Source organism: Puntigrus tetrazona, chromosome 8 (assembly GCF_018831695.1).
Source record: "Puntigrus tetrazona isolate hp1 chromosome 8, ASM1883169v1, whole genome shotgun sequence".
Lineage (NCBI taxonomy): Eukaryota > Metazoa > Chordata > Actinopteri > Cypriniformes > Cyprinidae > Puntigrus > Puntigrus tetrazona.
The window spans coordinates 12,502,999-12,517,814 of NC_056706.1; the positions used below are offsets into that span (position 1 = coordinate 12,502,999).

The window sequence follows — 14,816 nt, forward strand, 5'->3', positions numbered from 1 at the left end:
GGGGCGTGTGCGCTTTGGAGCGGCCAACAAGAGATCGGGGGAGGGATATGCCAGCAGAGCCCATCTTCCTCCTGACCTCTGAAAAACGATGGACGTGCCGCTTCCTTCTAAATTTAGACGCTTATTCGTGTCTGTGCGCTATGGGCTTCAAACCGCAGTTCTCGTTGATGTCAATAGTTTAGGCCTAGTTCGGTCGAAGCGGGGCGACAGACCCTCGCGGGTCTCCGTCGGGACTATGAGCGGCGGCTCGGTCTGACGGACGCGCACCATCGCGGCAACGACGCGCTTCATGTTTACGCGGCTCAGAAACAGGCGTAATGGCGCAGGGGAATAACGGTAATTTCCTAACTATCCCTTCGCAAGAGGGTCTTTTCAAGACGGTGAGGGTCGAGCGCTCGGATGACAACAGTAATGATGAAGACGAGGAAGACACAGAGGAAGACGTCAGGCTAATACCGAGATCTTCCCCTGTTCCCAGGAAGCGAGGCTCTTCGATCGCGGATGAAACCGCCGAGTACATGCGAATCCGCCTGGCGTTGACGAACAGAAGAGTGTCGTTCGCGGACAGTACGGGAGCCGAGCTGGTTGACGTCCGAATGTTTGTCCCGTTTGATTCCGACGAAGAGGACGATTCGAGGTGGGAGGAAGAGGAGGCGCGGTACCGAAAAACCTACCGCGAGCCCACTTACCGAGTGTGTCCGGAATTCCAGCCGCTCACCGGAACCGAGCTCGAGCTCGCTGTCCACGGCAACAAGCTCGAAGTGGAGAGCGTGACATCCGTGCCCGAGGAGCCTCTGTCGTTCGAGTTGCTTATCCGCGTGCTCAACATTTCTTTTCACAAATCGGTCCATGTCCGCGCCACGATGGACGGTTGGATCAATCACTTCGATTACCCCGCCGAGTACGTCCCGGACTCCAACGACGGCGAAACGGACAAGTTCTCCGCGAGGCTCTCCTTCGCTTCACCGTACCTGTTCAACGGAGCGCGGATTGATTTTGTTGTGCGCTACGAGACGTCAGATGGAGAGTTTTGGGCGAACAACTCCGGCAGGAATTACTCGGTAACTCTATCACAGTCGTACGAAGAAGACCCGGTCCAGACCACCACGGCGGACACATCCGAGCTGAGAGGGATCCTGAAACCTCCCAGGTACCGGTAAGTGGGCGTCAGACAGCTTTTAACACGGGTCGAACAAACTCTGTTTATCTGTTACACTCGAACCAGCTCATTTAAGCGTTCAGCACGGATAAAACTAAATCAATGTCATAGCGAAAACGATCAAGAGTAAATGTAGAGAGTAAAAACTGTTCTGGGATACCGTATATAAATCGGAAGCGGAGAGGCAGGCGCTCCGCTCGAGCTCCACTCCGGGTTTTGTTTTTGCCGCTTTCTGCTCACCTGTAAGAGGGAAGCCCTGCGCTGAGAAATACCGGAGGAGGGGTTGCACACGTTAAAAAAACCGCTATTGGTGATGCTCAGAGCACTATAAGATACTTAAATATAACTCTCTGAGCCACCGCAGGACATAGCATCTAAGACAGCTCTAAACGAAAAGCGACTTCGGTTTAGTTTAAAAGGAAAGTTCAGTAAAAACAAACAAACCGATTTCTCATTCTCACGTTACAAATTAAAATAAGCAGTTTATAAATATGAAATCCAAGCGTTTTCTGACCTTATCAGCAAAACAACTGAAATGTTTTGTGGCACAGAAAGGCAGTAAGGACATCCTTAAAATAGTCCATTGATATGGAGCTATGAGAAGGTTTTTTGTGCACAAAGAAAACAAAAATAATGACTTTTTTCAGCGATTTCTTTTCTTCTGGATCAGTCTCCAGCCCATTCACAAGAGTACAAAGAAGATCATCCCTGACCGACCTGTAGTAGGGATGTCACTACACCAAATAGTAGTCGTTTTACTTTCCAGGGATTCTCCTCTATTTTACCATTCTATCCCACTAACATCCCATTTAAACATTTCTCCCATATTTTTAATCATGCTATAAAACAATCTTTGCTGGGCGTATTTTTTGTTTGCTGCATTTACCTCTGGTAAAACTTCTAAGCTGTACGGCCCTAACCTTACTATATAAATAATCACATCAATATATTCCAAGGTTTATCCGGTTGCCAGATCTTGCATGAAACACATCCTCACACAAATCTCAAGCCATTTGTCCCCTCAACTTGGCAACTTTTGAAACCCAGTGATGCTTTTTTTGATGCCCTGTGGGATAATCCTCCGGTCGGGTATTAAAAAATGCATTCTGATTATTTGCAGGTGAATTAAAAAAAAAGAAAAGTGGATTAAGATATAATTTACACTTCAAAAGACTATGCTTTAATTGAATTTAAATATGATTCATTGATAATCAATACTGAATAATAAAAATTGATTAATAAAAGGAGAACCATAGAATGAAAAAAAGCTTGTGAATCTTAAATAATACAGGGTCTGTTATCGGTATCTGTATTGTGTGAGTTTTGGGCTTTCAGTCCCCCCCACCCCCGCGCTCCCTTTTGAGAATGGCAGCCATTCAAGGGTGTGTGAGGAGGATGAAAATAGGACAAGGAAGGTGTCACTTTCAGCTCTGGTGTACTGAGACCTGAACTCTGACCTTTTCTACAGGGGTTACACAGTAAGAGACGCAACAGACAAACAAAAGCAGACGCAAACCTACGCCAGTTCCGTCTGTAGACACTCTTTTTCCGAATTATTTCCATTTTTCCACCAACAACAAAAAAAAAAGCCAATGAGCATTTTTACGTACGCTCCTGTTTTGTCAGGAGATAAAAATCAGAAGACTAGTTCCGACCTACCGTTCCATACAGACTCTCGAGTCTTGCTCGCAACCTTTCCTTAAATGTCAAGTCTTGTTTGTGCTACATTGCTCAAACGTGCTACAAATAGAAGGTCATAGAACAGGATGCCGATCGAACTGCTTTGCGCTCAAATACACTCGGAATATGTAGCTACTTCGTGTAGCTAATAATCAAAGGGAAACTGTTGCGCAAAGATTCACTTGACCGGAGCATCTGTCATGCTCTTCAGAACCTTTCGGTGATGAATGCAAACATGCGTGTGTAATAAATGGACAGGACCTTATCCCGTCATAGCATGTATCGTGTAGTTTAAGGGTGAGTGTGGGTTAGTCGGTATCACCCACAGCTCTGAAAAAAGCATATCTGGAGGCGGTCAGATATTACCATAGTAACAAATGTCACAGAGGTCACAGTGATTTTCCATTTAGTGAAACGTACGCATACCTCCGGCCGATGGATTATACATTATACATTATCATTATATACTCACCTTCGTATCGTTCCAAACCTTAAACTGAAAGATATTGGTAGCCAGTTTTGATTACTTCCATTGAATTTTGTATTTCTTAATCTTTTGTGTTCCACTGAAGTCATGCAGGTTTGGAATGGCATGAGGACGAACATTCTTGACAGAAATATCCCTTATAATGTTTAATTTTCTGTCACGAGCATTACTTACGATTAGTTGTACGGATTTATATCTAAACTTTTTTTTATTGACGCTCTTTATTGATGTGTGCTGCTGAAGAATGATTGTTTTGGTGTGTACGTGTGTGTCTTCTTTTTAGAGCTGACATTGGTTATGATGACTCTAATGACGGAGGAGATGGTATGTTTTCAAAATTCCATCCAATAGCTCATTTATCTCAGGTTAAATATAATAAATGTTTTCCAGGTCAGCCTTACGTTTTAGGTTCCTCTGTTATGTTTTTCAGCAGAGACGGAGCGTGAAGCAGTGGAAAATCGAGCGTCTTTTGCCCAGCCGGTTATGGTTCAACCAGAGATCGACATCGAGGTGAGTGAGGTTTGCTTTATAATCACCTTTTTCTAAGTGCTGAAGGAATAGCAGGCGGAAAAAGATACAGCATATTGTGAATATACCAAAAAAAAAAAGTAAAGTTTGTTTTCCCCTTGTAACCTTTACCAGATTTCCATGATGATTTTCTTGTGAGGTGTAACCAACTTTCTTTTCTTCTCAGTATTTGTTTTCATTGACCTCTGTCTAGACAGTGTATTTTTGTATGTTGTTTCTCTCTGTACTGGTATATAGTTATTTATCCATCAGTGATGTCTTCTGGCCCTTCTTTATTCAGTGATTCCGTTTGTTTCAGTTTATTCTTATACCCAGCATTCCTGTCTGTCACTATTGCAGCAAATGCAGATCTGTAGTGCTTTGCAAAGTAGCACAGGCTAAAGATAACTCAAGAACCTAGAAATAAAATGTAACTTTTAACTCATTGATTGTCTATTTAATGCTAGATCACATTCTGATGATGTGGATTTTTATCATATCTGCATACTCACAAAATAAAATGTGCTTGTTAAATTTCCACCAACATTTCACTGTCCAGATAACCACTTGCTTGTGTCTATTTGCAGCTGTTTTAAGTAACTGAACGTGGTATTTACAACAATAGTATCACTCTCTCGGTTTCTGTTCTGTGGTCAACCCATTATTATTACTTTACCAGAGGCCTTTGACTAATAGACCACACAGAAGTGGAAATTCTGTTATCAAGCCTATATGGCCTATATATCAATACCATTGGGTAAAGACAAAATTTTAAATGTTGGACAGAAAAATGAAAGTCATACAGGTGTGATCTGCACATGACGGTAAGTAAACGAAAACTGAGTGAACTGTGTCTTGAACTGTTAAGCCTTTAAATATATATATAATTTTTTTTTTTTTTTCTAATTCAACAATGTAGTGTTTCTTTAAGAATTTTTTATGCTGGCAGTATGTCATAGCTTTTTATAAATTAGCTAAAGAATCTCAAACAGTTGTTGGTTATTAACCAACAATGGCTTAACCTATATTCCAGTATATATCATATTAAAAATAAGATGTGTATTTGTTGATATTGTTATTCTTTTCGTCTGTCTACCTGAACAGCTCATTGAAGCTTCAGCATCAACCTAGGTAATGTGCATGTGACTTGCTAACTTATTGCTAAGTTGTCAATTTCACCCATTCATCATGTTGCATGTAACATGCATCCTGTATTATGACCCATAATATATGTTATCAAGATCAACCCTGCGGAAGCTATGTTTATATAAGCAGAAAATAAACACCATTTAGTTAGTGTGATCTTATTTTATGTTGACAGTTACAACTTGGGACAAACTGCTGGGAATTTTTAGCCAGAGGTTGGACTGTTTTATTGGGTTCCTTGGGCTGTTTTCCCATAGAGCATTTTGGCAAGGTGTTGTTGGGAGGGGGAAAACCTGTATAACTGAAGTTAACACACACAACTGTCAAAGTTATATATATACAGTATATAAGTGTATATGACAGTTACAAATAGCTATAGAAATTGTATTTCAGTTTAGTCTGTGCAAATAGTGTCTGTATCATTGCACGTTTACCCTGATATTCCCCCCGCACAACTGTAAGCAAGCTAAATTTGTAGGTAAACAGCATTCCCCGAACATTTCCACCCTCACATTTATCATTGTTGGTTTTAATTCTTGTGTAATTTATTCATAGGATCTTGTCACATCACATTCAGAACTTTAAAAAGGTGGTGTTTCCATTAGCCTAATCTCCCCTCATTGGCACAGGCTTCTGGGAAAAGAGCCAGACAAAACTGGCACAAACTTCCTGCTAACACAAATCACTTTGCTGTTTGTACTTGGCATTATAGGTAGATCAACTGTTAATTAATGTATTCAGTATTATTTACTTTTTGTTAAATACTGTGAAATTATATATGTTTTCATATGTATCTTTTTTTACCTACATTTATTAGTGTTGATTAACTGATACTATCTAAAAAAAACTGGCATGTATTAATTAATAAAAGACTGTTTATACTAATATCAGTAGATATTTTGTGTTCATAATCAGTGCTAGTGTCAATAATAATAATATGCATTAGCAAATCCAATTTCTCTTGATTCTTCAAATAAAAGAAATGATTACAGCAATGCATATTGAATTTCAAGTTTGCCATCCATCTTACACTTTCTGTTAGTTGCAAGTAATTCAGAAATGCACAGCAACCTATTCATCCAGTATACATTCTTGATTCTTTGGAATCCATTTTTTTTCCCTGTTACTTTCCTTTCTGTTGCAGACTGCCAAGAATTTGTCCAATTCTCCAGAGTCCACCAGAACTTCCTACACAGCAGGATGTCCTTGGTCCATTTCAGATACTCCCCTCGGAGAACTACTTGCACTAGAGTCAATGTCATCCAATAATTTACCACAAACAGAGGAGTGTGGACTTGAGCCGTTAACTCTATCCATCCCCCAGTCACGTTCAACACAGCAGTTCTCTGAGCCACAAGTCTATAATGTTGGCCTTTCCTTGTCCCTTCCCCTTCCTGCAGTCCTCATACACCATTATGATCACCCAGAGACAACCAAGGATGTATCTGAGGATTCCAGTAAACCTGACCAATCCTTTCATTCACAGAAGGATGATTTCCACACTGAGACGTTAGCACAAGTGCCTTTTGAGTTAGGGCAACCATCGCTGGCTGTGTTTCCAGACATGACACAAATCCAGGAAGAAGGTTTGAAGAATGTTAAGGACAAGCAAGATGTTGCAGAAAAGGATTCCACATTGGCAGATGTGCTAGAGGAACCAAGTAGGAATACAGAAGATAAAATGGGAACTTGCTTTCCCATGCTGGAAGATGCCAAGCAGCTTCCTTCATCAGAGGAGGAAAACAATGCAACTAAAGAAGGGGAGAAGCTCAGTTTCTCACAGGGATTGCAGCACCCCCTGAAGGAAGGAATTCAAGAACAGAAAGTAGAACTTGTCTCTTTGGTACAAGTCAACACCATCAAGACGATCGATGTGGGAAGTAACAAGAAGGATGATGAGGAAACCAATGGTTTGGATGATTCCTGTTTGTTCCCGTCTCAATTAAGTCCCACAAGAACGGACAAAGAATCCCAAAGTTTACTTCTCCATCCAGACTCTGATAAGCTGGCAACCATGCAACATCAGCAAGAGGAAGAACTTATCTTGGATCCGAGCCTGTTGGCCTCAGTTCACCCTGAGGATCCAAAACTTCATAAAGAAACTATTACAATGTGTATTCCAGAGCATCCAACAAGCAAACCAGAAAAGCCAGAGCCAACCAGCATTTATGAAACTTCACCAACAGCCTTCGATCTTCAGTCTTCAACTGTTAACTCTGCAGCAGAAGATGATTTAACTTTTGAGGGTGATGAAACGTCCACTTCTCCATTTCAGACATGCAAAGACCCTGAAACCCAGCACACACTGCCAAGACCAGGCACTGAACTTTCTCAAATATCAAAGGATCAGACTGAGGTTTCTCTGGACACGTGTCTGATGGTCTCCACAACCTTCTTCAGTGCTGTTATTTGCCTGGCTGTTGGGATTCAAGAGCCCAGTGTTTTTTTGTGTATGGTATTATTCCTGTTTTCCCTCTGGTTCTAACTTCTATGCCAGTTTAATTTCCCCCATTGTTACTTCTACAAAGCCTTAACACTTTACCTTCTTCCTCTTCCCCCAGTGCCTTGAGGAATTCCAAAAATATTTACATGCAAACAGATCTGGGGCCTGTTCCGTAAAACAAGTTTAACAAAAACCAGGTTTATTTCAGTTAGTCTGACTTATTCGGAAACAAATCAACTGACAATAAGTCAGACTAACTGAAATAAACCGGGCTTATTCAGTAAACTTGCTTTTTGAAACATGGCCCCGGGGTTTGTGTTTATGTGGTATTAAATAGTGTTTTCAAATTTAGTAGTTCAGCTTTTGCTTGATATATACAGTAGTTAATCATTCAGATTGCCAGTATCAAAACTGCAGTGGTTTATTTTCAACCAAAAATAAGTTTAAATAAGCAATGTGTGTTTTAGCTGAATGAATCACTGTGTACCTCATAACATGATTGGCCATTGGAATGTGGCTCAGCTCCTTCATATTTACCAAAATGCGTCTATTTTGTGAGTTTCTCTCTCTATATGCATACAGTAGCTACTGAAGATTTACATTCGGCTCTTTTATGGGAGTCATCGGTGAGTGTGTTGACTTGATGGTTCACATATGTGTTTAGACTGGACGAGCAGCAGGTGATTTCAGAAATGTAGAAGTTTGAGTTGTACGTTTAGTTAAATCTGGGTGTGCTTGTTTTCAGTTAGTCTGTGCAAACATCTACAAGCTAAGCAGAACATTAATATAGGTAAGAAATGTTTCTTCACTTGCGTTGGTTTATTCACTTAATTTCACTGTGAAGGTGTGTTTGGTGTCGTATGTGGTCACTGTCACGTTCTATAAACTTATGAGTAAACATGTTAATCTTGAAGAGTACGGTATTTTACATCTCTGCATCCTAAAGGGTTAAAACACACACACACACACACACTTAAAGTTGCTAACCTTTCTTGTCAGTTAGCAGACAAGTTTATAGCGTTCTGCAGTGATCTTTAAAAGCGTGCCCCAAGCCTCTGATACCCCAAAAGGTCACACATTGCACTGAAGTCACAGCATCAGGTTACTGGGTGACTGAACACCATTGTAAGCAGGATATAACGGTTCCTTTTAAGAAATATTTGACCCTTGATTTCCAAAACCTGACACAAAAGATATCAGGTCGTATTTTACTACTTTGTCGTCTCACTGAATAAATGTGCAAACAAAGTTGTGAACACAATCTGTGCTAAATAATGAAATATTTACCTGTATTTTGTCAATGTCAAAGTAGAAATAAAAAAAGTTTGTAACTGATAAAAACGGATCTCTTTATTTCACAGCTTTTTTTTTTGTGTACAGCCCTTCTCATAAATGATCAAGCTTGTTAATGTTAATGTCAACAAAAATGTGAAATTATCCAAACTCAAATCAGTTAAACTTTGGCATTAAATGGTTATTTTCACAGAGCAGTGGAACTCATGATAAAATTGAATATACAAGAACATAGTTTGTTGCACATTCATGAGTGTGAGAAATGAGAGGTCTGACAAAGCATCTTGATTTATTTTTTTCAATGCAAAACCCAATAAAAATAACAAGTGGTAGTCTTTAAATATGTACATATGCACAGATTTGGTTGAACGATAGTTATATAATTCTGAATTGTTTTAATTTGAGAAACTGTTAAATCCAGAATTTATGTACCACCTCACACACGTTCCAGCTTCATTGTCCACTTCTGAAAACCACCTGAGCTGTGATTCCCAAAAGCACGGTAAGCACAAGTAGAAATAATGTTTGAACTGCTATCAACAATAGGCCGACTATGCTTTTGAGAACCACAGCCCTGAATAGTTGTCAGACCTGTGAAATAACCAAACTTAAGAACTTGCATTCATTTATGCATCTGTTAAATTCAGCGCTCAAATAGTCACTGAAAGACCAGTTTGACAGTATGAATATTTTGTTAGACTATATACACACACACACAAAAAAAAGATAGCATTTTGTATTCATAAAGGCAACATTTCATGTAGGTCCACCTTCTTCATTCTAACAAACTCCCCCTGTTCATTAATAATAATATTTTGCCCCCTAGTGGACATTTTAGGTCAAGAAAAAAGAATTATAAAAGGACACTGTAGAATTTGGATATTTTACACCGGCCCAAAGATATTTACTAAAAAACCAGGGCAAGAAATAAGACTACAAAAGGAAAAAGTAAACAGATAATCCCTTCTATTCATAGAGATAAAGCATTTTAAACGTTTAAAAAAAAGAATTCCATGGAGTCAAAGCTTAATATGAATTAAAATATGGGTTTAAAACAATTGCTGAAAATATATTTCATTTTTTTTTACTTACATTTCTAACTGACAAATTGAAAAAGTAATGCTACATTTTATACACTATTTAAAAATGGAGGACAACAATCCTACAGAAAATGTTGAGGTTGATGTTTGGGAAATGAAAAAAAAAACACTTAAATATATTTTAAAAATTCAAGGAAGCATTTCAAAACAGCTCCCAAAAGATTCCACACTGGGGATGCTTTCACGTGATCTTCTTTCATTTCCTATTTAGCAGTGACTTCCTCTAAAAGAGGTACTTTCGACATGTCGGTACCCCGCATTTGCACTCTACACGCATGCGTTTTTTAGGAGAACCTGGGAGGCCCGTCAGACTGAAATTAGAATCCATCTTTGTGCTCTCGGCATCTACAGGATCAACTATGGGGAAAAAAAAAATATATATATATATATTTATATCTATCTTTTATACACACACACACATAATATATTATATACACTGTTCAATAGAACATTAAACAAAAAAATTGTTTTATATAGTAAATGTAACTGCATAGCTTCATTTCAGTCAGTCATTAGTATCACATGATCTTTCAGCAATCTAATTTGCTGATTTGGTGCTCAAGCAACAGATTAAAAACATTTTTTTAAAAGTAGAAACCTTTTTTTACAAATGTTTCTGTTGTCAATTCATTTAAAACATCCTTCTTGAATACAAATACAAATTTCTTTAAGAAAACAGTAGCGTATGTCCCACACTTACTTTTCATTTTGTAGTCAAACGTGAGTTCCTCTCCTGCCTTTATCCCACGTGTAGCAAAGAAAGCTATCCGTGGCAGCCGCTCGTCCAGGTTATCAATGAACACATTATATACCTGGAGGTTGGGGTCGCACTGCAGAGAAACAAAACTAAAACATTGGTGAAAACATTCAACTCACTTCACTTCAATCAGATGAAAAGCTAGTTTAACTGCTATCAAGACGATGCAAGGATCTCAAGTCCACTCACACTGTGATTGACGAAGTGAGAGATGTTTCCATAGTGTGCAGCATCCACAGTGTACTCGTCGTCAACGTAATCCAGGTCAAAAAGATAGGTTGCGCCTTCTCTATCGTATATGTGTCCTCTGCGTTCGGCTTCTTCTGTTGTAATGATCTAAACAAAAGATAAAAAAAAAGGGTTTAACAATCATGAAGCCAGACTCACTTCTGGGAAAGACAGATAAAGAGTCAATCGGCCATCACAACGAAACTCAAACGTTGATTAATAATGCCATTATCTAGTAGTGAAGCAAAACACATTTCAATGAAACACAAAAACAAACTGACACAACGGAACACTGAAAGTGAAAAACATTTTTTTTTTTGCACATTCCAAGTAATATCAATCAAACTGCAGTTTGTTTTAAATAAGTAATAATAACAAACAAAAACTCATTCACAAAATGAAAGTTCATTGAAAGCATGTTTGTTTGTTTTTTTTAACATATTAAAAGTTTGTTTTATAGCAAAAGCAAATAACTCCAACAGTCATTTTTTCTCAAAAGCAGGTAACTCCGCATTCATGTTTTAGAGTTAAAAAAACAAACACTTGCTTATCTTTGTAACCTCCCGACAACGGCAGTGTAGATCCCTGACAAAGGTTGTTGTGATCATAGACTCTATGGATGTTATTACACGCAATACATGGGGCTTTTCCCTCACCATTGTAACGCACTGCTATTTTCAAGGTTCCATGAAAAGGTTCAAAAAACATCTGATCTGTACGAAGAAGTAAACATATAGTTCTTCTCACCTCGCCGACATACTCCATAACGAAAGTGTTCTTCCGGATGCGCTCCATGGTCTTTACCCCCCATCCTCTTCCATTGTCAGTCCTAAAAATGCAGAGGGAATACCGAATTCCCTTCTGCACCACTCTGTTGCAGCAATCGATCGTGCAGCGGCAGCGCTTGTTGCATTCGTATATCGGCAACCCGGGCCGAATGCGGACCTGACCTAACTCATTGTAGGCAAACTTGTGCTGCGACGCGCCGGCACAGCATCCCTCCACAGGGTTGTCCAAGCAGTCCGTGCATTCGCAGCCCACGGATACCTCATTCAGCGAGATCCCATCGCCCACTTTATAGTCATTTATGTAGGTGAAGTTCTTAGGCGGGCCTTCCAGGTCGACCTGGTTCCAGACGTAGATGTGGCCCTTGTGGGTGCCCAGGCTGTTGAGGTGCGTCTCCCAGCGTTTCAGGATCTGTCTGTGTTTGGCCCGCTGGATGATCTGTGACACAGTGGCGGGGTCTAGGTGGCGAGGGGCAGCGCGCTTCTTCTGTCTCTGCATCTCTGCATTCAGGTCCTCCCAAAACTGGTTGAGGAGATCTATGCACTTCAGGTTCTTTCGTGGTTCCCATGTGTTGCTGGACTCGGGGTAGCCCTTCCATTTTACCAAGTATAACTCCTAAGATAGGGAATGGTAAAATAAACATAGAAACTATTAAGACTGAGCTAATCTACTACAACTCTCATAGAACAAGGTAAACTTAAACATGTACTATAAAGAAATTAAAATATTAAAGAATTAGATTTATTAAAAATAGGAATGTCATTATGACAATATTATGCACCATATATTGAGATTTATGTATTGAGGTGTATATTGAGGTGTGCGATATTGACAAAAATAATCTCAATAATTGATTGATTCAATATCGGTTGGTATCTTAAGGACTGCCGTGAACATTTTTACCTTTATAAAAAAAATATTTCTTTTTTGTTTAATACTGATATTTGAAATTATTTAAAAGAAAAAAAGAAATTAAAAGAAATAAAAATATTTTATTATTTTCTGATTTACTCTAAATGCACACATGCACTATTCTTGACATCACGTAATTTCATGTATGCTTGCATTCTCTGTTAATGCGTTTTGAACATTTTTTTTTTAAAAGACTTGATAATCTCAAATTGTACATTAAAACAAAAATTACAATATTACCACCCCTAGATGTATGTATACAGATTATAGTTAGATTTAGAAGACTAACTTGTTAGATTAAATCAAGCTGGCCACCAGTTTGCTTTCGATAAAACACATTTTACCAATCATGTAGTAAACTTTACCGATACATGAAGAGTACATTTATGAGCTAGATTAAGCTCACCTGTACTATTTGTGTCTTCCCATCGTTGATGACTTTTTTTTTGTAGTCACAGAGATATTCCACCTCATAATCGCACAGGTTGTTCTTGTTGATGCCCAGCTCTCCGCACTTCACCCTCTGCTCTCGACAGATCACCTCCAGCTGCTCTGCAGTAGCGATGCATGCTACCCTACAAGCTTCAGCCACAAAATACAGTTAGATGTTAATTGCAGGATCACAGGTAAAATGTGGGTGACGGTGTACACAAGCTTTAAATCAAGAACTGCATAGTTCTTCAGCAATTAGTGCTTCCTTATGTCTGTAAATCAGAGGTCTGCAGAGAATTTGAGAGCTATTGTTATTTATTATTATAATGCAGAGAGTAAATAATAGTTGAGATTTACCATCAAGACACTACACTTTAAAATACAATACACTAGAAACCAGAAAACCATGTTTTAAAATTGCATATATAAATCACAAGTGTATTGTATATATATTTTTTTTATCAAATAGCTAAATGCATAGAAAAAAAAAAAAAAAAAAAAAAAAGTTTAAATAATTAAATTACAGACCTAACGTTCAAGATTAGCCTGAATTTGCATTGGTGTATTCACCACTGTCTGCTTTTATTATGCTGTTTTGGAATTATATTTATTATGAAAAGTGCCATTTAAAAAAAGTGCAAATTAAATTGATGATCCTATATTCTAATATAGGCATTAATATATATATATATATATATATATATATATATATATATAGATAGATAGATAGATAGATAGATAGATAGATAGATAGATAGATAGATAGATAGATAGATAGATAGATAGATAGCCATCTTGCGAATATTTTCCAGATTAACAAATATAGCTTATATTATATCAAATAAATTCCAATACAATGAAACAATTTCTTTCATAAATATATATGAAAATGTGGCATGAAAACTAATATTTAACTGCTTTTATATTGCAGAAAAGTACTCATCATAATTTGGCAATTAAAAAGAACCAAACAACGTAACGGCACAGATTAAACCACACACACACACACAGAAATCATTAACATATTATACAGTTAACTTTATAATTTGGGCATTTTAAACATACCCCAAAAAAATATTACAGAAAAAAAAATCCATGCATAACGTATGAGCCATTTAATAAACTGCTTGAGACTAATCGTCATAAACAAAAGGACAAGAGATTCAGTGAACATAAAGTAGACAAACAACGACATAGACATTAGATAACAATTTTAAGCATGTGCTTTATGATAAAGTGTCCAGTGATCAAACATGTTGAGGAAGTTAAATCATATTCCTCAAGAGAACGTAAAAGTTCCGCTAAAAGCTAAACGCTGAAGATTACTCTAACGTTACAGAGCGTGCACCTCTTTGCTTTTTTATGTGACGCTGTACAACTTTACAAAAACGTTGATGCAAGAGAAACAGATGAGCGAGTTCACAATGAGCTTGTTTGAGCATGAGCGCGCGGAAGCCATAACATCGACCTAATGTGAATTTGTATCAACAACTTGCAGCAAAGATCCTTCTGAAACGAAGTGTTTGATCCCGGGGTATCTTCGAAAAGACGTCACTGACCTATCAATCTGTGTAATACATCAGACATATAGTCTGCAAACCACTGATTCTGAACGATTAATACGATATATTCTTACCTTTCAAATTTTCCGCCATCTTCCGACCGCCGCCAAAATTATAGGATTGAAAAGCCGCTAGCTGATTGGACGCGACACTGTCTGAGTGACGGGTTGTTCAACCAATGGACACAGAGTATTTAAGTCGACAACTGTTTATGGAAGGTTTTAAAAAACGTATGAGAGATTTTGAAGGAAAAATCAGATTAGTGCTTTTAAAAAAACCTTTATACTTGGACTTAACATGTGTTATATGTTATATGCTAAGAAT

The 14,816-nt window shown here is 38.3% G+C and overlaps 2 protein-coding genes across 5 annotated transcripts; one reads left to right on the top strand and one right to left on the bottom strand.

The window, feature by feature from the left end:
- The first annotated feature begins 115 nt into the window (after nucleotides 1-115).
- Nucleotides 116-8,757, top strand: si:ch211-167b20.8 (protein phosphatase 1 regulatory subunit 3A). 4 transcript variants are annotated; one of them, XM_043246438.1, is made up of 4 exons: nucleotides 116-1,150; nucleotides 3,610-3,650; nucleotides 3,757-3,836; nucleotides 6,124-8,757. In XM_043246438.1, the coding sequence occupies exons 1-4, from the start codon at nucleotides 318-320 to the stop codon at nucleotides 7,462-7,464; spliced, it is 2,295 nt and encodes a 764-aa protein (XP_043102373.1). In that variant the 5' UTR covers nucleotides 116-317; the 3' UTR covers nucleotides 7,465-8,757. The 4 variants fall into 4 exon arrangements, with proteins under 4 accessions (XP_043102373.1, XP_043102374.1, XP_043102372.1 ...); XM_043246439.1 differs by having other exon boundaries at nucleotides 3,760-3,836; XM_043246437.1 differs by having other exon boundaries at nucleotides 117-1,156; nucleotides 3,760-3,836.
- Nucleotides 8,453-14,643, bottom strand: suv39h1b (SUV39H1 histone lysine methyltransferase b). Its single transcript, XM_043246523.1, has 6 exons — nucleotides 14,567-14,643; nucleotides 12,905-13,080; nucleotides 11,548-12,201; nucleotides 10,762-10,908; nucleotides 10,516-10,645; nucleotides 8,453-10,172 (listed from the first exon to the last, which is right to left on the bottom strand). The coding sequence occupies exons 1-6, from the start codon at nucleotides 14,583-14,585 to the stop codon at nucleotides 10,039-10,041; spliced, it is 1,260 nt and encodes a 419-aa protein (XP_043102458.1). The 5' UTR covers nucleotides 14,586-14,643; the 3' UTR covers nucleotides 8,453-10,038.
- Nucleotides 14,644-14,816: the final 173 nt, after the last annotated feature.